Below are 26,020 nucleotides of genomic sequence, written 5' to 3' on the forward strand. Positions count from 1 at the left end.
TGAAAATCTCTTCCTGTTAGCTTACATAAAATCTTCCACTGGGAACATTTCCCCAGATTCTCAGTGTGCTCTCTGGGGCTTTCTTAGGAACATATTCAAGTTTTGTTTGTAAAGAACACTGGTAGTTTAGTTTTTCCTTTAGTGCCTGTGAACCAGTGGGATGTTCTACTCAAGCACTTTACAATAGCAGCAGTACTTGGTTATTAGCGGAGCTTCATTGTAGAGATGTAAGATAAAACACGTAAGAAATTTGTGTTGTTCTTTAGTGAAACACAATTAATGTATAAATGGTCATATTATTTGAGCAGAACTTGCCATGCTCTGACATCAGATACTCCTTCATTTTTTTGGGGAAGTGAGGTTAAAACTGTATTGAGATAGCGTTGTATGATTTCCCATCTGAAGTAGAGAGGTCATAATCAGAACTTCCCTCTTTTTTTTTTTTCCTTTTAGACTAAGGCTTGAGAAATTAGTTTCATCAGACCTTTTGTGGTGCTGTGATGCATCATCCCTTTTTGGCAGACTGAGATGTTGCAGGTAGTTAAGCGTTAGCCCTATGCATTGTATGTCTGTTCTTTGGCCAAAGATAGCAAGGGGATAAATTGACTTTGGTGACAAAACAGCTTAGTGGTTTGCTGTTGTTTTTAATTTCCTCAACTAGAAATTAAAACAATAGGTCTTACATGCTGCAGGACAGATGATATGAGTGTGGCACCCTGTTGTAAATGTGAGGAGACACAGGGATGAGTGTTGTTGAATATGGCCATTTGATGCCAATCTTGAATTGTAGACACAAGCTCAAATGAGAGTTGTGGCCTGTCCAAAGGCACGTTATGAGTGTTGAATTCCTTTGACAGTTTACAACATTTTTTCCCTTCAACATAATTCACCACAACGTGTAAAACTGTCGTCATGCTTTTAGTATTACTTTCAATTTGGCATCATATCAAAACGTCTCCTGTAGAGTTGGAATTTGTTGATTTTTCTCTCTCGTTTGAAATAACCCACTCCTGCCCATAGACTGTTTTTGTGTAATGCTACTGCAGGCAAACCTAGCTCAGGCATGCACATGTTTAGAACTGCACACACCTCTACCCCTGGGCACCCTGCCCTACACGAATTCCATGATTTCTCTTTGGCAATTACAAGATCAAGCAATAGTTCTACACCATGTTTGCCCCAGGAAAAAAACGCGAGTGCAGGTTTTGTAAAAGTGAAATTGTACCAGTGACCTGGTTATGCTATAGCAAGATTTTTCATTGTTACTGGGTTTAGATAATTTAGTATAACATATTTTAATTCAATGGATCTTTCATGGGCAGATCCATTGTTTGCCCAGCACCCCGTTTTCACTTCTTCCCTTGGTGTTGCTTGGAGTGCCAGCATTGTGTAAGTGTCCTGGCCGTTATGAGTTATTTTAGTTCCTTTCCCACCCATTTTTTCCCATTTCCACTCACCCCTTGGATATCCGTGGCAGTGAGGTGTGACTGCACTCCCAAGGTTTGTGTGGGCCGTACGGAGCGGGTGGAGATGGGTGTTGTCCCCACACTCCGGTTCTTCACGGTCCGCGCTCCCAACGCTCGCCTTTCCCGCCGCTCCCGCCGGTCCCCGCGCAGGGGCGCCCCCTGGCGGTGCGGGGGCGGTGCCGCGGGGCGGGTCCCGGGGCGGTGCCTCGCGCAGCCAATGGCGCGCGCCCGGCGCGTTCAAACGGGGCGGCGGCGGTTGTGGAGGCCCCGCGCGCAGGTAAGGGCCGGGCGGGATGGGGCGGACACACGGGGTCCCTCCGCGTCCCGGCGGAGCTTGCCCCTCCGCGGGAGGGCTTTGGGAGCCGCAGGGCTGCGGGCAGCGCTGCCGCTTCCTCGCCGCCGCTTCCTCGCCCTGTCGGTGCGCGCGGGCCCGTGACACGGCCCTGCGGCCGCGCGGGCTCTGCCGGGGCTCGGCTGGGAGGGACGGATGGATGGATGGACGGAGGGACGGACAGGAGCTTTGCTGCCGGTACCCAAAGCTGCGTCTTCACCCAGCTTTGAGCGCATGGGTTTCATCTCTGGTTGGTGATTGTAATCCTTTAAAAACGAGGGGTGAGCGTACTTCTCGTTCCGAGTTCGGCTCTCTCGAACTGGACATCGTTCCTTATTTTAGAATGAAAGAGCTCTCAATGGGCAGTTTCACTGTTCTACAGAAAAACTTTATGTGCGTTCACAAGGCACAGCTATGGCAAGGAGAGGGGAGAACTTTCTTACAGGACTTGTATTAAAGCTGCACGGGAAGGGTGGACTTTTCAGAAAACACTGAAACCATTCATGGCTTGCGGCCGTGTTTCTCTATTTACTGATTGCCGAGGGAGCCACAAAATTGATGTTTTACAACTCGTGTGACGTAAATAGTTTCCTGTCTCAAGCTGGATTGAGCAATAAATATGCTCTGGTTTGAAATTTTGATATTTTCCTCACAACTTGCAAGCTGCGAAAAGTGTGCAGTCATGACATGCGAAAGTGGATGTAAGTGCATAAAGTCGGAGAGTGCTCTGAAAACTACAACTTAAAAAGTGTAGCATTTAATGTAAACTTCTGTTGGAGCAGTGGTTAAACGGTTTCTTCTACATCACTTGCTCTCATCTTGCTTCCCATTTTTTCCCCTGACCATGTACAGCTGTTGTTAATGATAGATGCAGTTTTTAAGGATCTAAGTCAGGTGACTTCTTGTAACAGCAAATTAATTGCAGCTGGCAAGTCTACAGTGGGTAGGGATACCAAACCTGTAGCAACCCAATATCCATGATGCAGATACAACAGTGAAAACATACTTTCCTATGCAGATTGCATATATACAGCTTTCAAAATATTTACATGTAGGAAGGATGGGGAACATATCTTACATATTTTTTCTTTCCCCTAGGCTAGATGTCTTTTGTTTTGCTATGGGCCTATGTACTAGAGTGAACTAAAGTAATGTCCAAAGGTACTATTAATAGTCATCTTTATTAACTGTTTTGTTCTGATAGTGGGTTTTATATTACGTATCAAAATCCTGAAAAAGAATCTGCTTTCCATGTTCACAGACTTCTTATTCAAAGTTAATTTTTTTGTTCTATTGGACTCTGCTAGCTGTGAAACACTAAGAGTATAAATAGGTGTGAGTGAATGGAGGCATGATCTGGAATTTCCTTACTTTAAGGATCATAGTAGATCACTTGAAAGAAATATCCATGGTCATCTTTGTTGCTAAATAGTTAGATCATTCTTTTTACCAACAGGTGCTTTGTGATGTTTGGTTAACCTTCTGCAACAAATCATAGAACTCAGTAAATAAAGTCAAATAGCCTGTTGTTGTTGGAAGCAGTCATTCAAATATAAAATAATAACTTTTTTTTTTAAGTACTGGAGGCGAAACAGGATACTAATTGTTATTTATTTATGTTTGGGAGCAAGTACTGCAGTGTATGTAAAGAGCTCCCCATGCACCAAAACATAACTCACACTGGATGTGAGCATCATAAAAAAAATTTTTGCTTTGTCTTCCCAGATTCCTTGTGAAGCAGCAACTAGAAATGATCCTTTAGGAAAGGTGCTGTGCTTGTTAAAAACCAAGTGTTAACGGGCTGGAAGACAACATGCCTATTTACACAGTTCCTGGCAGAAGCCCTGCTGGGACACGATGCACTGCCACTTTGCAGAAGCCTTCCTCAAATGATACCTTTGCGAGCAGGAAAACATCTGGGCAGCAACTGAAGTCACGGATGTTGGGAGAAGAAAAGAATAGTCTACTTCCATGTTCTCAGAATAAGGCTGAGGAAGTAAATAGGACTTATGTGATTTCAGCTTGTGAAAAAGTGGGTGACGCATCAACTGCTTTTACATCTGAAGGCAGGTTAACACTTCAGAGGAGAACTGGAGTAAGCAAAAAACCGGTGTCCAGTAGTGAACCATTGCATACAAATGCAACACAGGGCACGGAAGAGCTACAAACAGAGAAAAGACTTACTCTGCGGAGGCGTGTGAGGACTGGCTCCACTGAGAAGAGTAATATCAATCAGAATATTGTGCCTAGAAAAGAAAACTTGCCAGCTGATGCACAAAGAAATTACAAGGTTACACCTCCACAGAATATTAATGATACTGATGTTGTTAAACCAAACTTGAAGTTAGCTGAGGGTCAGTCCAGTACCAAATTGCAGTGTAACTTGAAAAGCAAGGGTTCCTTGGGTTTTGTTGATGGTGTCTGTAAAAATGGTATCTCCACGTGTTTAAAAGATAAGACAGACACTGCTGATACAAAATTTCAAAATGAAATTCCTAAATTAGAACAATTAGTTACCTCAAAATGTATTAATAGGCTATCAGGAGAACTGAATGAAAAAGGCAATATAAATAAGCTAGCTGGAAAGCAAAGGGTACAGCACTTGATGATAAAACATAACAGCTTGGAAAGACCAAGGACCCCAGCCAAAAGTTTAACAGAAGGATTTAAGCTTACACCAAAGAACAGCACTTTTCAAGATCAGCCATCTCTCAAATTGGCCTCAAATGAACAAACACCTCATCTTCAAATTTTAACCAAAAAGATCTGTAGTGTCTCCAGCTCTCTTCCTGGGAGTAGAAGTTCAGAAGCAGAAGTGAACACAGAAGCTTTAGATGAGAGCAGTAGAACTGAGGGAGATGTTTTCAAAGTGAAAAACAGCAAAGTGATTGTGGCTGTGCGGGTCCGGCCCTTCAGTAACAGGTTTGTGTCCTGGACTTATATCTGCTGCTCGCAGTGTATGGTGACTTCTGCTTTGTACTTCTTGAATTGTTTAATCGTTGACCCAATAAGGATATAATATATACTTTGAAAGTAGCTGATACTTATGAAACACCAAGATGAAGATTTTATTAAGAAACTGAATTGACTTTATGGGTATTTGGGTCTATTGTTTACATATTCATTAAGAGTGTTTTGATCTTTAATACTTTATATGTTCATCAAACAGATATTTTTACAATGATCACCAATATTTTTCTATTTATTTTTTTCTTTTTGTTTTGATTGAAATTATTAATTTAAAGCATGTAGCTTATACTTTTTATTTTTTTTTAATATCCCTCCCTTTCCATGCAGAGAGAAAACTGAAAACTCACTCCCTGTAATCTGCATGAGTGGTTCAGAGACAACTGTACAAAATCCATCCACAAACCAAGTTTACAGCTTCAGTTATGACTTCTCCTTCTGGTCTTTTGACAAGTGTTGTCCTAATTTTGCAAACCAAGCAGTTATTTATCAAGCTTTAGCAGTGCCACTCCTTGAAAGAGCTTTTGAGGGATACAACGCTTGTCTTTTTGCTTATGGGCAGACTGGTTCTGGAAAATCATACACGTAAGTTCCTGATAATTGTCAAAATTCTGTAGGAGCCAATTGTTACGCCATGTAAAATCATGAAAAAAGATTGTATGGAATAGATTCCAGTGTTATAGAATTTTGTCAAAATATTTTTGTGTATTTTAAAACAAAAATATTTAAACAAATATCTATAGTAATTAATCCAAAGTTAGCTTTAGAATACTTTTATGTATCTGACACTGACTTCTTACTACTTCTAGTGGGAAAAAAAACCTCTTTAAAGAGAAATTAGTTCTGAGTTTTGTAATTTCCATGAGGCTGTATAAACTTTTAATATAGGTAGTTGAGGACCAGAAGTATTTCTGTTCAATTTACAATAGATACAGAACTTAGAAGTAGGGTTTTCCTTTTTAAGTGTGAACTCAGTTGTTATGTACAATATTTTTTTAGCCTTGACCTAAAAGAAAAGATACACTTGGGATTGCAATATTATGTTGGTATGTTTGTTGGGTTTTTGTTTAGCTTTTTTCTTCTACTTTCCCTTAACTACTTACCTTCAACCACTGATATTTTAAGCAAGGCTGAAATTAGTATCAGTAGCACCTGTGTCCTCTGGTCAAGTTTACACAACAGATTTGTGCTGATGACTATGTTGTGCACCTGTGTGTGTCCCTAGGCTGTGGCTGAGTTAGCCCAGTACACTGGTGGTCTGCAATGGCACAATTCAACAAGAAAAAGCTGCACCAGAGGTGGAGAGGGTCTTATGTGACTACACTGGAAGTGTGCAGAGGGTACAAGATGCATGCGTGTTAAGATAATAAACATCTATAGGCTTACTGTTAATAGTATGACTTACTCTTCAGCTGCTGTAGGTTTTTGGTTTTTCTTAGGTTTTCAACCCATTTCTCAATGGATTAAATAGAAAATACCTCCAGACATCATCTTGTCCAACTCCCTGCTTAAATAAGCATCAACTCAGATCAGATTTATTTCTGTTGCTTATTACTTGTATAACACAAAAGCATATGGAGTGTCAACTGCAGAGATGCACAGCTAAAGTATCTGTTGAGAGTTACAAAGCTGAACTAGCAGGTTTTTTGTAACCACAGGATGATGGGATTTGATGAAGACCGAGGAATAATTCCAAGACTTTGTGAAGATCTTTTCAATCAAATAGCACAAATGGACAAGGAACAGGTGATGTGCTTATGCTATTGACCTCACATTGGAATATGAGGAAACTGATAACTTAGTGCTAATCCGTTTATTTATGTTCATATTCTTTTGCTGATTCAAATCTTATTTCTGCTAGTAGCTCTGACTAACAGGGCTAAGCAGTCAAAATCAATATTGTTTTACTTCCTTAATGGCAGTAATGTGAAAAAAAAACGGGCATGATATTTTTAATACATCGCTAGACTAGGATTCTTTTCTCTATATTGCATGTCTTACAAGATAAGATTTATGTAAGTAGAGATAAATCCCAGTGGGCTTCATACTTGCAGTGGAGGCAGTAGAATAGAACTCAAAAAATATGAATTTATTGTTAAACATCATGTATCAAAGCAAAATACACTTCAATAGTATTCCTATTCTAGCTCAGTATTCTTGCTGAAATAAAAAATAACAACCCTCACTCAGAATAATGAAAATGTTTTGTGGACCATATTAATACCTCTTTTATTATTAATTTTATTAGATTTTGTATCATCTTGAAATGAGTTTCTTTGAAATATACAACGAGAAAATCCATGATTTGCTTGTCTTTAAAGCTGAAAATGGGCAGAAAAAACAAGTAAGTTGCTCACAGAAACAAGTATATGCATAAGCTCCAAGCAGTGGCATCTGTTCTGTAAACAAAAATGCACAATTGGCAAATGATTATTAATTTGCCATCTAAGTAACTTAGTTGCGAATAATGGGAATCAAGTAAAAAAACCAAAAATATCACTATATCACTACTTAAACTAGTTTAGCTAGTTTTTAGTGTTTGTGTGTTAGAATAAGAAAAAACATAAATTAAAGAAATTTGTCTTACGTAGGGTACGTAGGAAGGAATTTATTATGTCTGATTTATCAAAAAAAGTATTTTCTGCTCTTTGACACTGAACAGTATACTGGCCACTTGTGTGTAAACTGAATATTAGTTTATGATAGAGATGATACAGTATGTTCAACTTGCTGTTGAACTAAGTCCTTTAACCTAAGCTTGAGACTTATGTGGACTTGTTTTATAGAAATTAAGACTATACTGTCTTGTCTAAAGCAGGAGTGAGTTTTGTCAGTAATTTCAAGGTAAGCTACTTAACTTGGAAACGTAATAGATTTATGTTGCAGAATGTTTTTTTTCTTGTAAGATAGTCCTGAGTGCCAGATCTAACTATTGCACTCCTAATAATTTGTATTTTGAAATTATTCTCACCAGCTTCGTGTAAGAGAACATCCAGTGTTAGGACCATATGTGGAAGGCCTGACAGTGTAAGTCTTAACTGTTCTTACTTTAAAAGATGTGTGGTGTAATCCTGAAAGAGTGCAATAGTTATCTTGAGGCTCTGTGCAAGCTTGTGTACTCACCAGTAAATCAAGCAAGATCTCAGTGTCATGTAGTTTTAGAAAAATTCATACCTGTGGTGTATTGCCCTAGTGAAATAAGCGTGTGAAAGTCTCAAGACAACTGAAGCTTTCATTGTGTGTTTGTATTTTGTTTGTAACTGGGGAAATGCTTCAGAACTCAGGCAGCAGGGAAAACTGTAGAAAGAAAACTGTCTGAACCCAAACTTTTCTTTTTCCCCCCCACCTTAGGAATGTTGTTCGTTCTTACTCTGATATTCAGGTAAGAGTTATTTGGTTACTAAAAGAGAATACAAATATTTCTATTTGCTCCTTTCTTCACTGCTGAAAAATAAATTCCATGGATGGCAAGAAAGTGTAGACTGTCCAGTATGTGATGTTTCAACTGTTTTTGTAAAAGGATAATGAAGACTAGTCCTATATAATGGAGCTGAGTAGATTCATACAGTTAAGTGTCCCTTTTCACATGGTTATCTCTTAAATTCAAGTTTTCATTCCTCCCATATAGTCATGATTTTTGTTAATAACTTTATTGGCAAACATAAAAATCTTCAATTAACTCTGAAGCAGGTTTTGGTTTCACATCCTAACTTTTGTTTCTTACAGAGTTGGCTTGAACTAGGAAATAAGCAGAGAGCAACGGCTGCTACAGTAATGAATGACAAGAGCTCTAGATCTCATTCTGTCTTCACCCTTGTCATGACGCAAACCAAGGTATTGCCAGGTTGTTCTTTTTTTATATCTACTCAGATCAGGTAGTAAAAAGTTGTTTTGTGTGCTGTGAGAATATACCTGGAGATCTTTGAGAAAAGCACAGGGCATTTTAATGTGGCTTTCTACACAGCAAAACTTGTTTTATTTTACATGCTTTGAGTAGATTCTTGTGTCTCTGTGCTACTTGTATTTATAGCAGCAATATAAATACGTCTAGACTGACAGATCTAGGAGTAGTTCCAAGCTTCTCAGTGTGAGTTTTGAGATATAACAGGAATCCTAATTGAGGCCAGACCAAATTTCACACTGTTGCCAACACAGCTTCTGAGAAGGTTAGGCTGTGTGAGGTGTATAGCTGTGCTGAGTTCATGCAAGCAGCGGACTGGGTCAATGGTAGGAGATGCAGTTTCTGCTCAGTCTGAACACAATTTACTGAACAAATGTTTCCTTGCTTCAGGATGCCTCTCCTCCCCCATGTATCTCTAGGACATAGGGACTACAACTCCTCATCTGATTTACAGATGCTTAAAAGACAAAACCTGACTTATTGAGTTGAACCTGAAGACAAAAGTGAATTAGGTAGAGCTCCTCAGGAGTCTGCAGACTGTCAGTTTTCTCTGTGCACAATTAACTTGTTGGTTTGTGGTTTTTTTTGTTCTTGATTGGTTTAATTTTTCATCCCAGTTTCCTGATCTTCTTTCCATCTTCCCCCTTGCCATTCTCACCACTACATTGTTGATTTTTCTCTATCATAACTAGTCTTGAGCCTTTTCTACTGACCTGATCTTGATTAGTCTAAGTCAGTAACAGCTTACTGACTTTGATGTTTTTTGGATAACTGCAATAACCAAACTTCGGACCCAAACCCACAGTTTGGTAATCTGTTATGTTTGCAGTTTATGCTTATGCAGTTAGTCAGCCACAGCTAGCTAATTCTGTGGTTAAAATCTGAACTTCATCTCCTTCAAGGGATGTACATGAGGATATCCTGCCAAAAATTAGAAGGAACTCTTGATGTATTTACTGTGAACACCTTATCAGATTTCTGCTTGTCCTCAGACTTTTTTTTGGTTTGAATGCCAACGTACCCCTTTTTTTCCAGGTAGAATTTGTGAATGAAGAACAGTGTGATCGTAGGCTTACCAGTCACATCAATCTAATTGATCTCGCTGGCAGTGAATGCTGTGCGAAAGCTCAGACCACTGGAGAGAGGCTGAAGGTAAACCAGGACTGGAAATCTGTGGAGAAGGATTGACTCCTAATAATATCCTTAAACTCCAAACCATGCTCACCTAATGGGACTCTTGGGCAGGAACTGTAGCTATAAAGGATGTATGTAGCCCTTATAAGTATTACATCACATTTTGCCGTGAGGGTGGGTGACCTGAAGAAGGTGTTTGCACTGTGCAATATGGCACATCTTGCTTAGAACAGCACTTCCCATGCTATGCAGGTCTAATGATCCTGCAGGAGGAGTGAGGGAAAACTATTGACATGGCTTGGCAAATAGTGAATCAAATATCACAGAGTTGGGTCTTGCCCCTTTTTGGGGGAATCTAATTAGAGTTTCTAATAAGAGACTTTATTTCAAGCTGCCTTCATAAGTTTGATTGCTCTTAACACCACTTATTTTAAAGGCAAGGTCTTTGTTCTTTCCAAATGAAGATCTTCTAGATTGCTTTTGCATCTTATTGTTGTTTTAATAAGTTAATAAGTGGTAACATTTAATGTGGTACAGCTGCACCATACATTGAACAAGCATAATTAATCAACAGTACAGTTAATAACATCACACAAGAAGATGCAACTGTATTATAAATATTTTTATTTCTGCTTTGTGTAGGAAGGTGTGAGTATCAATAAGTCGCTGTTAACCCTTGGAAGGGTTATTTCTGCACTCTCTAAACAATTTCAAAATGGAAAGAAAACTTTCATTCCTTACCGGGAATCTGTCCTTACTTGGTATGTACACTTAAGAATTTTTTGTATATAGAAGTAAAGGCTTTTTGAGATTGTGTTTTTCTTTATCTGTTCATGAGGCATCACTTTTCTCTTTCTCTCAAATGATCTGTGGAAAGAAGAAATTAGCCTGTTGCATCAGATGAACAACAAACAGGACCTTGGTTTGTTTTTTAAGTAGCTAACAGTCCCTCTCAAATAAGTAGCAAGACCCTGGGTATTTTTATTTAATCTGTTCTGCTTGAGAAGTTGTGAATTTTTCTCTCAGTGGATTGACTTGTATTCTTCTGTTAAATGAAGGTTGTTAAAGGAAAGTCTTGGTGGGAATTCCCAAACGACGATGATTGCCACAGTGAGTCCAGCTGCCAGCAGTATGGAGGAAACGCTCAGCACCCTCCGCTATGCAAAGCAGGCTTGTTCAATTATCAACATTGCTAAAGTAAATGAAGATGTAAATGTGAAGCTAATCAGAGGTGAGATTGACATCTGCAGTCTTTGAGGGTTTTTCACTTGCACATGTGTTTAACTTATTGCTTCATAGGAGTTCTTACTATTAATAATCTGTTGATTTGAGTGACCGCTTGTCAACTAGGCTAATACAACTTAGGATTTTCTTCCTTTTAATATCATTATTCTTTGTGAACTCTTTTTTTCCAAAGTTTAAGTGGTATCTTAGGTTACACTTGAGAACCTGGAACAGGGAAAAGTGTTTTGTTTTTTTAATTGAGTAACAGGATGAATTTTCTAGTATTGTACTGAAATTTCTACACCCTATTTTGTCTTCATTTCTAATGTGCATTGTGTGTCTTTGTCTAATGCAGAATTGAAAGCTGAAATTGAGAGGATGAAGGCAGCTCAGAAAAGTGCTCTAAACACTGATCGTGAAAAATACAGGCGTTATTTGCAGGAAATAACATCTTTGAGGGTAGAACTGCACCAGCAGGAGAGGAACATGGCAGAAATGCAAAGGTCAGGCAGTCATGAATGTCTTAATTTAAAATAGAAATGGCAAGACTTATATGCTGTCATTTTTCTCCTAATATGTTGCGTTATTTTCTCTTAATATATTAAGGGCCTGGAAAGAAAAATTTGAACAAGCAGAAAAAAGGAAACTGGAAGATATAGAGGAACTGCAGGTACATTTTTCTTTCTATAGGAGATAATACAGAAAATATAACATCAGCAAACCTTGTAGAATAATGGGAGTAGCTGTAAGATTTGGTTTCTGTAATACTATTCTTTTAACAGACCGCTGTGACTTAGGAAGATTTAATATTTGAATGCACAAAGTAAATTGTATTTTTATGCAGAGCTCTCTTTTATCTAGAAAGCTGGAATTGCATTCAAAATGGACAATCATTTACCAAACCTTGTCAATCTCAATGAAGATCCTCAACTTTCTGAGGTGCTGTTGTATATGATCAAAGAAGGAGAAACTACAGTTGGAAGGTGTACACCAAATTCAAGACATGATATCCAGCTTTCTGGAGTACTGATTGCTGATGACCATTGGTATGTAGTGTTATTTTTATACTTAAAATTTCTTCTCCCTCTTCCCTTTCTTTTGGAGTCACTCTTTCTTCTGGCAGTAAAAAACCAGTTTTTTTTAGCCAAGAAAATAACATTTAGGGATTTTTTTTTTTACTGTTCAATGATTAAGGCAGCTTCCTTCTGTTAACTGGGATAGTTTAATTTCTTTGTTCATCTCATTCATGTAGCAAAATCTTCTGCAGCATTTCTGCATGAATTAGACCTGATCAGATGATGTTTTGTGGTAGATAACTCTGTTACATTAAGTTCAATAGAAAAGTGAAATGTCCTGACAGTTCTTACGTTAGTAAAAATAGAGATCAACTTGGCCATACTGCAGAAATATTGTTTAAAGTGCATTCTGTGCAATTGATCCCAGACAAAAAGCTGTAAGAAACTTAGCTAATCAGTTACTAAACCCATGAAAGATGCAGATATGTTGGGAAATTAAGTATTATGAAAGGAATGCTCAGGGTAGTGTAGTAATTTTTTAGCAGTGGATTCTTAGTTTTAATATAGGTTCCCTTCCAAAATGTAGGTTGTCATTTCTTCAGTGTGTGTGTTGTGACTGAATAGTATGAAGACAATACACATCTGGAAAGACAATAACAGAACACAATCTCTAAAGCATGAATTTTAGTCTATTAAGAAATAACACTTGCAATTATTATGAACTACTGATACTGTAAATGTTTCTTGTTTTCAGTGTTATAAAAAATGCTGTTGGCCAAGTAAGTATTATTCCACTGAGAGAAGCAAAGACATATGTAAATGGGAAATGCATTTTGAACCCAACAGTTCTGCATCATGTAAGTGATTGATTTAGTAATATGTGCATGTGTGAATTTCTTTGCTTCGTTAATATTTCAACTTCAGACTGCAGTTTTCTTAGAAGGCTCTGTAACTGTAAATATTTGTCTCTTCATCTTTGATTTATAGCTCTGCCTGCTGTGTTTTAAGCGCTGAAAATTTTTGCTTATAAATTTAAATTTTTAGAAGAATTCTTTTTTTCTCAATAGGGTGATCGAGTGATCCTTGGAGGAGACCATTATTTCAGGTTTAATCATCCAGCAGAGGTTCAGAAAGTTAAAACACCTTCTTGTGGGACTACATGTTTGCATGATGGTCCAAAAGATTTTGAATTTGCAAAGAATGAGCTGCTTATTGCACAGAGAACACAGTAAGCATTAGTTCTTCTTGTTCTTGATAAATGCAATTGTTAATTCAACCGTGCAATTAGTTTAAGAAATAATTAATAACCTTCAGTTATTTCACAATAAAGGAAAATAGGAAAATAGCAACTCTATTTGTAATGGAAATGAAAGTCCCAGACTTAGCTGAAATGAAAGTGTACCTCTAAGGTTCAATCACCACACACTAGTCCACTTATCAACAATGTAGACCATGATTAAAGAAACGCTGAGCTCCATGGGTCCTCAAAGTAGTGTGTCTCTTGGGTTGTGTTTCTCTCCAAGCATAGGATGAGTCTGAAAGTTAGTTTTGATGTTTTAGAGAGATTTAAACCCTGAAAAATAAATGCCTTAGGAAAATGGGAAGAACCTGAAGTTATAACCTGAAGTCGTATCTGATGAGGGAGAATTTGGGAGATGGTGAAGTGTTATTTGTACTTGCTTCATTCCTGGGAGTTATCAGAGTGCCAGACTCACTGACTTAAAATTTACTTATCCCATCTTAATGTGATTTAGTGGGTTTCCATTACAGTTCTTAGTTTTGTGGAAGTGATGTAATAAAATGAAAATGGAAATAGAGTGGACTTAAACATTCTGGAACGCTCTTCATATTTACCAGTGTCTACATTTTCCCTATGAAATGTAAAATAGGTGAAGTATAAAAATCGTTCTTCTAAAAAAAAACCTTAACAAACCCTCATGATAAGAATAAAAAGTTGATAGTCTCTATACAACCTATATGAGATTAAAGGCAGCGTTCTAAATGTATGATACTTGTAGTCTTGAATCAGAAATTGAAGAGGCGCGGCTCAAAGCCAAGGAAGAAATGATGCAAAGTGTCCAAATTGCAAAAGAGATGGTTCAACAAGAGCTGACCTCACAAAAAGAAGCTTATGAAAGCAAAATAAAATCACTGGAAGCAGAGGTGGTAAGTTGCCATCTCATCATTACATCAAACATATCAATAACAGAAACTGTAGTATGTGGTATCTGTTTGTTTGGTGCTTGGTTGGGGTTGGTTTGTTTATGGTGTGGGTTTTTTTGTCTTGAATATATTCTAAGTATTTTAGGGAATGCTAGGCCTCATTCTTTAAAAAGTAACGAAGTCAGTCTTAGTAACACAAGAAGTTGTCAAGTAGGTATCCCCTTCAGAGTTATTCTAGGGATTGTAACTTGCATGCAAAGAAAAATACCTACAGAATTATTCCATGCGATTTTTAAATTACTATAGTATATTACTACAGTATGTTACTTAATATGGCTTTTTTTCTCTCCAAGTTGGCATGCTACTTTGTTAGTTTTTTCAGCACTTTTACAATATAGTATGTATATTGGCATAGAACGTACATCATGGTAAAATAATAATGATGATGTATCTTATTTTTTAAACATTCTGTGGGAGACAGTGATGCTTGTAATGCGGGATATAACCTTTCATTGCTGACATTGGGCTGTGTAGGCTGTAGGGACTGCATGTTTTAATTGTTGGAAGTGGAAATAAACCTTAATATCTGTGTAAGGGATGGGTCAGAAATGCTGTAGAAGTGGTTTTCCTCCTCTCATCTCTTCTTTTTATTATCAGAGAGAAGAATCTCGTAAGAAGCAAATCCAAGAAATGAATAACCAAAAAGCTGCAACTAAAATACAGGAGCTAGAGAAGGCAAAGCAAAACCTTGAGCTAGAACTACAATTCAATAAGAAACGTTTGGAAATGGAGACCTTGGCTACCAAGCAGGTAATTTTAAAAAAAGCAGCTCTTTAGGCAATAAACTGGTTTGTTTGGGGGGGCTTTTTTTTTTGTTAATTTTTTTTTTAAAACAATTACTTTAAAGGAAATGCTTTGAAGTATTTTTCTTCTACGTGATTTTATGCAGAAGAACTGATACTTAGTTTGCATTCTGAGTATGATGTTGTATTAATGTTGGGGATTAATTAATGCTGACTTTATTTCTTATATAACATGGATGTTTTTTTTTCTGTACCAAACTTTAGAGACTGTTGCCTGTGGCAAAAGTCATTACGCCAGGCATTAATGTAAACAACGTCTGGTTCCTGGCTGGTGTTGATATATATCTGACTGCTGCAACAAATATGACTTAATTTTTTAAAAGTTGTTTCTTTTTTTAATTGCAGTATTTTTTAAGCTTTGCAATGTTGAAGCAAACTCAGAAAAATGTCAGAGTTTGAAAATGAGGGATTTCCTATCAATATAGCAGGTGCCTGGTATCAGTTTCATTCTGAGAGTCTTTAAAATGACAGGAACGTAAAATTTAACTTCAATAAACAGCATTAAGAATTTTAAATTTTTAGGTTTTTTTTAATCACTGCCCATTTTTCCCCAGGCTCTAGAAGACCATACTATTCGTCATGCAAAGATACTGGAGGCTCTGGAAGCTGAGAAGCAGAAGATTGCTGAAGAAATACACACCCTTCAGAAGAACCGTCGGAGTGGGAATAGAACAATGACAAGTTTGTATATATGTTTTGCAAAGACAATGCTGACTTTTCATTTGCTCGGTGGGCTTGGGCCATGGATACAGATACAGGGGGTCTTTCTATTCCCCTAACACTTCCCTAAACAGAAGACCCTTCCTGGTTGTTACAAGCTTTTCTATTCATAAGCTGTATCTGTCAGACTGTGTTAAAAGCTCTGTTTTAATCATACTCAGGGTGATTAGGTAGATATCCATGTAGTCTGTATTTATCCCAGTTGCTTGAAAGTCCTTCCCCTTCTGTCTGAACTGGTCAAGCATTAACTCGTTGGGGAAACTGGAGTAACAGAGTTAATTTTGTTTAGTTTTCTACTGCAGATTAATATGTAGTGTTTGGTCTTACGCCTCTGTTTCTGAAATACCCTTTATCTGACCTTTTGAAAGGGTTATCTTGCCTGGAAGGGTAATTTTTTCCCAATGTACTGGGAATTCATGGAATATTTGGGTTGATTTCTTTTTCGCCTTTTTTTTTTTGTTTTAATTAACCCTAAAGTTGTTGCATCACATTGTTTGGTCCACTTAAGCATTATGTTCTATGTTCTTTATAGGTCTACTTAACTGGAAGTCTCTGAAGCTGTCAGTGATGGTCAAAGAGGCCAACACCATTAGTAATGCATTAGGGAAAAACACTGTTTTCTGCAGGTGAGTATCTGAGTTAGTTAATTTTAAGGGGTTATGTATATACAATATACCTATTTATAACTGGGGGGTGAATATGCAGGGAGCTGTTGGTTTTTCTTTTAACAGTCTTATGAAATCGAACATGATAAATGAACTTTCCAAACTAACTTCAGTTAAGTGTGTAGTTCAGCCTTGTTACTTTGAAATGTGAATTTCAAATTTGAATTTTAGATCACAACTTCAAAGGTGTGTCCACAGCCAAGTAATTTTGGATTGAATGTGCTTTGGAGGTGAATCTTCTGATGCCCGTGTCCGCATATTGAAGTGGTCCTAAAGAACACTATGTTCCTTTAAAGCAAAACTGAACAGAGCCCTATGTGCCAGCCACCAGGAGGTGCTCAGTTCACAGGCCTGGAACAGGGGTAGCTCAAAGTAAAAACCTCAGTGGATATTGAGCCTTTGAGACCAGTTATTTCACTCCACAGATCTCTTGCTATGCCAGGCTACTTGATAGCTGTAGCTGAAGAACGTTCTGGAAGTGGACCTGTGTGTTGTTCAGATCTTCTTAGCATGAGCAGAGATGTATTAGTGCAGAGCAAATGCTGTATCATTTAAAACACTTGCTACAGTAAATGCAGGTAAAATAGGAGGTGTATGTTTACTGTTTTTCCAGGTGTTATATTTTCACTTCCTTCAAGAAGAATTCTGCTAGTAGAATTCTGTAGCATATGTTTGGCTCTGAATTTCTTGGGAGCCAGGAATTCATATGCTAGTATCTACTTCTGCCTCTGAATGCAGGGATTCCTTTTTTCCTTTGCATAAAAGTAACTTTAACAGCTATACTTAGGTTGGTTTGGTTAGATACATGATGTCTCAAGAAATTTGTATCATGTTTTTATTCTCTATGTAATAAACAAGTATCTTGTTTATTTTTGCAATGTGAATAATGTGTTTTGTCTTGATATTTGTCTTTTAACTCTCCCACATTCTTAGGCATGACAAAATTGATGATAAAACAGGAGCAGTGTCTTCTGTTCAGGTGCATGTTCGTAACATCAAGCTGGGAATAGCAACTTTTTGGAGTCTAGAGAAATTTGAATGCAAACTAGCAGCAATGAAAGAACTGTATGAGGTCAGTAACAGCTGAAGAATAAACACTAATAATCAGTAATACTTTGTCAAAGATAAGATTTTGGTAATCTATGCAGGAGGAAAATTTTGAGTTTTTTGGGGTTTTGTCTCATTTTAAATGCCAAGACATGTATATGCATTTCTTCATCAAACAGCAAGAGGACAATAGAAATCAATGACTTTATTCAGGTTTTTTGTACTGAGTAAGAAACAGTAAAACATTTATGTCTGAAAATAAGCAAAAACATTAAAGCTACCCTTTTCCTGTTAATAGAACATGTTGTCTTCATCTATGCATTGAGTTCTTTGTCACTTTACTTCTGTTTAACTCTCTTCCTCCCCTTTGTTTTCTTTATTTTTTCAGAGTAATGATAGAAATAAAGCTGCTGATGTGTTTTATGATCCTGCTGATGAGTGGGAACCTGACCTTTCAGACACCTCAGTTTCCTCTCTTTCCAGAAGAAGGTAATACTAATTTGTAGCTCTTCTTCTACACTTAAAGCACAAAATTGTGTAATTATCTGAATATGTTTTTGTGTCACTAACATAGTAAGTTATTAATTCTTCTTTTACCTTATTATAATGTCAATTATATCCATAAATTTTGATTTAATTTGTATTTGTGAGGAGGAGGGGAAAGTTGAAACTAAATATGTTACCTTATTAGGCTCTACTGGCTTCACTTATGAAATGTGTACTGGTGTGCAACATGTTGCAGGTAAAAATTATGTGCCCAGGAAGCAGTTTGGTAGATGTAACAGCAGTGTTTCTGAGGTCAGGTGTGGAATATGTGCAGCGTGTGTCTGATCAGTGCCAGAGGGTTTTATGTATGACCACTGACAATTAGTTCTGGATTACAATAATCCAGTAGTAGAGGACATTAGATTAAAAATGAGTTCATGGAATGAAGATCCCTCTATAGTAGCAAGAGGCTGAAGAAAGTAAGTAGGATCCATTCTATGGGCTGTATTGACTTGCTTTCACTCTGGTTTAGGTTCTGTGTTCAGAAGTTCCATTAATTAGATGTTTATTTTGTTTGCCTGATGTCTGTTAATATTCATTGAACTTTCAGTGGGTATGAGGAAAGAGATCCTTTTCTTTTGACATTTTGTCATGTTTTTACTTTATCATCCTTTCTTAGAAGTAGAAGTTTCATGAAGAACAAGAGAATTTCTGGATGTTTGTCGGAGATAAAATTGCAACCCATTCAGAATATACAGACTTCCTATATATCAGGTACTTGCTATATGGCAGAATACCTTCTATTTCATACTGAGAATTTGAACCTAATACATGCAGAAAACATAGGCATTTGTAATAGTTTTTTAAAAAAGCAGCATGGGTTGGAAAGCAAAGTTAAAAATATCCTGTTTGTGATATCTTCAAATTTTTAATGTCAAACTGTTAACAGTAGGGGTTTCTGTATTTTTAATTACACTTTCTTAGGGCAAAAACTTCCTGACCAGCACTCTGTGAACCTTGTGGCAATGAATTTGCCATATACAATATGGAAAAAGTCCTGCCAGAAATGGACTGGTGAGGAAAACAGCTCAAACTCTATGGAAACAGAAGTTTTTACTGTAGTTTAAACATGTCTCAACATGTTTGTGTATTTTCTGCAGTGTATCCCTCTCCCAAACACCCCCTGTGAAGCTATTGTCTCCAATACAAGGTGTCCTGGGAAGATGTCCCGAGGGGTCCCATTGGTCCTTTGTTTAACCCTTTCCTATTGGCTGTTGACCCCTTACCTGATGGTTTCTTTTGTGTGACCCTGAACTTGTGATTGGTCCCCTTTGACCTTCCTAAAAGCCTTATAAACCCCAACCCCACAATAAACTTCCTCTTTCGTCCGTCCCTCCCAGGTGGTCTGTGTGTGCTCCTTGCGGGGTCACCGGGCCATGTGCTGGGGTGGGGGGAAGGGCATTCACCTCGCAGGTAATGGGGCTAGAAGCTTAAGGCCTGGAGGTCTCCCTCTCCCTCAATTCGCCGTAGAACCTTATTTAAGAAACTTGCCTAAAACATTACTCTGTGTAACTACATGGGTTAACTGGAGAAAAAGGTTGCATCCTGATACAATAATTTGGAGACTTTGTTTTCTTGAGTTGTTGCTATTCATTCAACTACTGAGGTTTCCCCAAGCTTTTTCCAGGTTTTACAAACTTGTTTTCTGAAATATAGGATGCTCCAAACATTTTTTTGCATTCAGTTATTTTAGATTGGTTGGGTTTTATCTTCTGTTTCTCAGTAGATTTGATTGTTGAAACAGATGGATTCATGTTAAGGAATTTCACTGTTGAATTTGTCTTCATACTAACTGAATCTAGAATGTATTTAGGATATTGTATATGCATTTTTTCCTGACTTACAATCTTGAGTAGATGACTGTTAAGATTAAATAGTCATTACTGCTTAGACACACTGACTGCTCATTCCTGTGAAGAGTTCCTTGCACGTATGTTTTGCTTTTACATCATACAGGTTCACAGAACAAGTCCAGCATATGCCCAAGCTTTTCTGAATCATTTCTTCCTGGAATTTGCAAGGAATCTATAAGTTCAGCTTTAGATTTACTGGAACAGAATCATGAAGCGGGAAAAAGCATAGCAGACAGTCTCCTAACTAATTTGTTTATAATTTTTTCTGGAGTGTCTGCCATTTCAAAAGCCTATGAACAGCAAGATGAAGAATGTCAAGAAAACTGTAAGTCTCATTTTCAAAAGAGTTTAAACATTACTAATTACTTGAAGATTCAAAAGCATTCATGTGTTTGTCTCTCACAAGAATTAACATTCCTCCATTAATTTGCCAAGGAGATAGATCTGATAGATGTTTTTCTCTTGTAGTTTTCAATCTTGATCCTGCTGCTCAGTCCTACAGCATCAGAATTATCTCTGCTTTTGACCAGATTGTGGTTCTAAGCAAGCTCTGGCTTAACAATGTCCAAAAGTGTCCTGGATCTATAAAAGTTGATGAAGAAATGAAACGGGAAATAAAGAACTTGGGAGGTTATTTACAGTTACTGTTGCAGGTAAAGCATATTAAAGAATTCTTCTGTGTATAGAGAACTTCTGTGCATTAATGGAGTATTTACTACAGACTTGCTAAAAACACTTAAATGTCCAATGCATGCAATGACAACTGGACACACCTAAGGAAGGTGTGCTTTTTTCTGGCTAAATTGGTACTTCCATGTGCTAGTTGAGAGTAATGCAGACCTTCCTGTGCCCAGGACAACAGCATTAGTTCTTATTCGTAAAAGGGTAAAAGAAAACATGCAGGAGCAAGAGCCAAGTGCTGGTTTAGACTGTGAAGTGCTGCTGTTTATAAATGTATAAACTAGTGGCCAGCGAGTATTACCCTTTTTACGCTGCAGCCTTGTGAAGCTTTTATTTCTTTTCTTGATTGTGTTTTCTTCTCTGTGGTTGCAAGGCACAGTCTTTTAGCTGTGATAGATAAGTCACTGTAATTAGAAAGATGTAAAGCTAAAAATTCCTTGAACTATTGCATGCTACAAACTATTGCATTACAGAAAGTATGTGCTCTTTGACCGCAAGTGCTTTCAGTGAACGATGTGCCTTTGTTTCTCAGGGATGTTCTTCAGATATATCCTCAATGGTAACAGAAGCATGGAGCAAAGTAAACCAAACAGTAAAACAAACAATGAAATACATTGGACACTTGGCAGTAGTCACAACAGCTGATATTTCATTTCCTGAAGAGAACAATATTCCTGCATCTAGTCTACAGGTAAAAAAAATGTTTATTAGAAATAGTAATTATGAATGGTAATTTTAATGTTGCTGTCACACTTATTATCAGTAACTGCTCAGAAGCAAATTGTTACAAATAACAATTTCACCAACTGTATTAAGTACATATAGTACATTCATTTTTATGGTGAAAACAGATGTGTTAACACCTTTGACATTTTTTTCCCTTAAAAGCTTCACTTTAAATCTGTAACTTACACTTGTAAAGAGAAAGAAATACTGTGCTTTTAGGATTGTATCTGCATTGAGATTATACAAGTCTACCTGTTTCACTGAAATTCAATACTTATATTTCAGTAATCTGTGTTTAAGTACCACACTGAGTTTTCAGAAATCTGAACAAAGTTAGGAAAAGGAGGTTACAGTGCTGAGCACCAGTGGTCCAAGAATGACAGGTGACTGAATAGGCCTGCACTGAACAATTTGCTGAAAACAAAATTGTTTCTAGCCCACTACAGAAAATCTCTTTTAATTTAAATTTTTAAGACCAAATCAGTTTCTTTAATCATTGCATTTTGAACCTTTTTTTTAAAAGGAATTTGTACTTGCCATTTATGATGGAGTAGGCTTGGGTCTGGAATTTCTCATTGATGCTGTACAGGAGAAAGCAAGAATGGTACAGAAAAAACTTCTGAAACAATGTCCACAAAATGAGGTGAGATGAAAGTAAGATTAAAAACTACTACTATATCTTGAAGGCACTTGATTATAGAGGGTTTTTTTGAGGTACAGTCTGTTCTTTTGTGCTTTTAATTTACTTAAGTGGTAAATTGTGAAGTAGATGATACTAGATGATACACATAATAGAGAGTAAAGTATAAGGAAGTAACCTGTTAACATTTGAAAAATTCCATGTTATGTTGCAGAAAACATTATTTCTGCTTTAGAGTATTTTTCTTAATAGTGTGCCAGTATTCATTCTTATCCTTTTAAAATATTAATGTACTTTGACTTCAATCAAGTGTACAATATAATTAAAAGTTTCTTTGTAGATTCAAAATCGAATAAAGGATAACGTTGTGGTATTAGCCAGATTCCTTGAAAATAACATCTCTTACTGCAGAAAGGTAAGAGAAATGCTTCACAAAATGTGTGTGCTTTGAGGCTGGCATTTAAATTTGAAGAATACATTTATCAAAGAAGAGGAATTGAAACTACCTTCTGTATATTTACGTTTGCATGATAACAGTTCCTGTCTCAGCAGCATTCCTGTGATTGGGATGCAAAGTTTTCTGGCTGCTACATTTCCACTCAAAACTCTTTGATTTTTGTTTCACTTAAAGTATTTCTGGAGGTACTTTTATCTTTCTTCATTTTATGCTCATCATAAGCCTAACCACCTGTTTTGTTTTCTTTTAAGTTGAAAACCTTAAGTTCAGTAATTCTAGTGTAACTTATAGCTGCTGCTGTAGTTATTGGTATTTTCAATTAAAAGCCAGGATAGATCATTTAATTTGTCTCCTAAGAGCCAAGTTTATTATGGATTTTAGTTTCATTTGCCTTCTTTTAACCTCGTCAACAATCTGTACTCTTTCTGGTGCTATCTTACTTGTGTGACTTGATGTCAGTTGGATTTTGTGTTTTGGCATTGGCTTGTTGTATGTGACTGAATTCATAATAGGCATGTTTAATAGTTAATATATTGTCATGTATTTGGGTTTTTTTTTAACTGTTCTTTGATAATACAGAAAGAAATAGAATCTCAGTTACCAGGAGAAGAATCTCTGTATCGAGAAATAAAGAAAAGCACTAAGATTGCTGTGAAATATTTGGAATTGGAGCAGTGCCTAACTGAAGTCTGTCGAATTGTTTCTTCTATGTTACAAGGTATTTATCTGGGTTATCACCTGTCTTGATAGTAACCTGTGGGCTACAGGAGACTTGTAAAGCAAGAGGGAAGACAACTTGGTTTGCCTTTGCAAAATGCTGCATTTGATTCTTCTTGTCTCTGTTCTTCATAGGGTTGTACAGAAACACAAGCCCCCTCAGGAGCTTTGCAGAAAATATTTCTGTCATAGGTGGATATTTTAACAACTATTTCAGTTTATTTGCCTTGTCTTCTGCAAACAACCCTATCCAGAAGATACCCCAACCTTTTATGAACTTGGATGAACTGGACTCTCTGGTTGATTCCCTTATTATGAATTTTGAACTTGAACAAGGACAGCCATCACTGCAGTCTCAAACTGTTTGTAGTGAAACTACTGAGACTCAAGGAGGACAGGTTGAAACAGGTGAAGTTGAATTTGCTTGGAAATGGAATGGGACTCGAGAACACACAGAAACTCCAGAGCTTTCACCTGGTAGGATAGAGTGGGTATAAAACGTTATCGACAAATGAAAGGAAACTCTTTCCTATTGCATGAAGGCAAAGTAACGTATGCCACAATAATATTACTAAGATTAGTGAGTGAGTGATGTGAAAGTAAGTGACATGTTTGTGTGAGGATAAGTACCCTACATTTCACCAAAAAAAATTCCTTAAATGGCTGCCAGACTTGAAAATACAATTTGTTTTGTTTTAATAAATGTCTATTATTACCTAAGTTTATAAGAAATAATTTAATGCAGTAAGTAAAAAATCAGTTGGAGATGTTATGAACAGGTAGACTAAAATTCCTGGGGAACAACTGGGATACACAGTAAAGGCTTGGCAGGACATTCACATCTCTTCATCACAAACCATGATTTAGGACTGTGTGGGAGATTCCTTTGAAGGGCATTCATAACACATGTTATGTTGCATACAGTTAGGTAAGAAGACTGCCTTCCTAACTTGGACACTTGAAAGGTAAATGATGTGGGAACCAATTTTCTTTTTTTTTTTTTTTGAGTTGTTGCTTCAATTCTGCTGCATTATGATCTAGTAGTGTTACTGCAAACTTAAAGTGGGGTTTTTATACCTTTTTTTAAACAGAGCAAAACCTTTGTTTCTGTAGAGAAAAACTGAGAGTAAGAGTACTTTACCAACGCTATTTGATAAATGCTTTTTGAAGTGGTTTTGTAGATCATTGAAAAATCTGGGTTTAAAGTGTATCAGTGATGCTGCTCTTCAACGTGATGTGAACTAAGTTCATGTTGGGTTTGTTGCTAGTGAGATATCTTTTGATTGCTCAAATGATTTTCAGTACTATTCATATTGGAATAGAAGCATATCTCTAAATATACATTAACCCATGAGGTTGTAGAGAATTTTCTCAGTCAACTACTTCCTTATGCTTTTTATTGTAGTCATTGTTTAACGCTTTAATTTTAGTCTGTTGGCTGAAGCCAGTGCGAGTTGACAGGAAGGATGGAAATTAATTTGAATTTTTATTCTTTAAGACTGGGTTTTAGGAGGCCTGGAGTGAGCACAGTTTACTGACAACAGAACAGCGAAATTTGTAAGCTAAAACCAAAGAATTTTCCCTGTACATCAAAGTTTCTGTCATGGTTTAACCCCAACTGGAAACTAAGCACGACACAGCTGCTCCCTCACTGCCCCACCAGTGGGGGAGAATCAGAAGGGTAAAAGTGAGAAAACTCCTGGGTTTGAGATAAAGACAGTTTAATAGGGAAAGCAAAAGCCACACGCAAGTGAAGCAAAAGAAGAAATTCTGTTTCCCATGGTCTTCACCAGGGGCTGCAGGGGAATCTCTGCTCCAATAGCTGGAATACCTACTCCTCTACTCCAGCATGGGGTTGTGGGTCCTTCCCACAGGCTGCAATTCTTCATTAATTGCTCCAGTGTGGGTCCCTTCCACAGGGTGCAGTCCCACAGGAACAGGCTGCTCCAGCGGGGCTCCCGCATGGGGTCACAAGTCCTGCCAGCAAACCTGTTCCAGCGTGGGCTTCTCTCCCCATGGCTCCACAGGTCCTGCCAGGACCCTGCTCCAGTGTGGGCTTCCCACAGGGTCACAGCCTCCTTCGAGCATCCACCTGCTCCTTTGGGCATGGATCCTCCAGGGGCTGCAGGTGGATATCCCTATGGACTCATCCACAGGTCCTAGTCTCCTTGACTTGTGTTCACACTGGACTTCCAGCGTGGCCAGTGCAGCAGCACAAACAGCAGCCATGCCCCAGCCATCTGCTAGTCCCTGTGCATCACCACTGCTGATATCAGAATGTTCCCAGGAAGAGCAGAGCAAGGTGATCAGCAGCACAACAAGCAGTGAAAGTAAAAAGCAGCCACTAAGGAGCTCAGATTCTCATACAGTCGAGCCCAGGGCAAGCACAAGAGCCTGCCCAAAGCAGCAAAACAGCAATAAGGGCTATAAATTCCATCTAACATATTCCAATCAAATCTGTCGTTATCTCAAACCTTCTGAGCTCCATGTTGGGCACCAAAACAAACTGTCATGGTTTAACCCCAGCTGGCAGCTCAGCCCCACACAGCCACTCACTTAGTCCCACCCAGTGGGGTCAGGGAGAGAATTGAAAGGGTAAAAGTGAGAAAACTCCTCCTGAGTTGAGATAAAGACAGTTTAATAGGGAAAGCAAAAGCTGTGCACATGAGCAAAGCAAAAGAAGAAATCAATTCACTGCTTCCCATGGGCAGGCAGGTGTTTAGCCATCCCCAGGAAAGCAGAGCCTCCATCATTCCTACTTGAGAAGACAAATGTCATCACTCTGAATGTCCTCCCTTTCCTCCTTCCTCTCTTTCTATATACTGAGCATAATGTCAAATGGTATGGAATATCCCTTTGGTCAGTTGGGGTCACCTGTCCTGGCTGTGTCTCCTCCCAACTTC

At 37.8% G+C, this 26,020-nt stretch overlaps 1 protein-coding gene across 3 annotated transcripts; it reads left to right on the forward strand.

Annotated features, from left to right (window-relative positions):
* The first annotated feature begins 1,856 nt into the window (after positions 1–1,856).
* On the forward strand, positions 1,857–24,855 carry KIF14 (kinesin family member 14). Of its 3 annotated transcripts, none has more exons than XM_039386294.1 (30): positions 1,857–2,047; positions 3,523–4,719; positions 5,095–5,349; positions 6,423–6,510; positions 7,013–7,108; positions 7,739–7,791; positions 8,116–8,146; positions 8,491–8,598; positions 9,701–9,817; positions 10,442–10,560; positions 10,858–11,030; positions 11,379–11,526; positions 11,630–11,693; positions 11,885–12,069; positions 12,794–12,896; positions 13,107–13,267; positions 14,058–14,205; positions 14,860–15,012; positions 15,620–15,746; positions 16,318–16,411; positions 17,384–17,522; positions 17,886–17,986; positions 18,663–18,757; positions 20,000–20,221; positions 20,365–20,549; positions 21,110–21,268; positions 21,827–21,946; positions 22,284–22,358; positions 22,980–23,118; positions 23,253–24,855. In XM_039386294.1, exons 2-30 carry the CDS (start codon positions 3,611–3,613, stop codon positions 23,612–23,614), a joined length of 4,929 nt encoding a protein of 1,642 aa, XP_039242228.1. In that variant the 5' UTR covers positions 1,857–2,047; positions 3,523–3,610; the 3' UTR covers positions 23,615–24,855. The 3 variants fall into 3 exon arrangements, with proteins under 3 accessions (XP_039242228.1, XP_039242230.1, XP_039242229.1); XM_039386296.1 differs by having other exon boundaries at positions 1,857–1,995; XM_039386295.1 differs by lacking the exon at positions 1,857–2,047 and adding an exon at positions 2,389–2,498.
* Positions 24,856–26,020: the final 1,165 nt, after the last annotated feature.

Source organism: Pipra filicauda, unplaced genomic scaffold (assembly GCF_003945595.2).
Source record: "Pipra filicauda isolate LSUMZ 115617 unplaced genomic scaffold, ASM394559v2 scaffold478_size463431_pilon, whole genome shotgun sequence".
NCBI lineage: Eukaryota > Metazoa > Chordata > Aves > Passeriformes > Pipridae > Pipra > Pipra filicauda.

Bases quoted from the DNA above. Each gene is read 5' to 3' on its own strand.
- KIF14 (XM_039386294.1), top strand. From the start codon at position 3,611: ATGCCTATTTACACAGTTCCTGGCAGAAGCCCTGCTGGGACACGATGC. The intron at 5,350-6,422 runs GTAAGTTCCTGA...TTGTAACCACAG, and splicing joins GGTTCTGGAAAATCATACAC to GATGATGGGATTTGATGAAG. The intron at 15,013-15,619 runs GTAATTTTAAAA...ATTTTTCCCCAG, and splicing joins AGACCTTGGCTACCAAGCAG to GCTCTAGAAGACCATACTAT.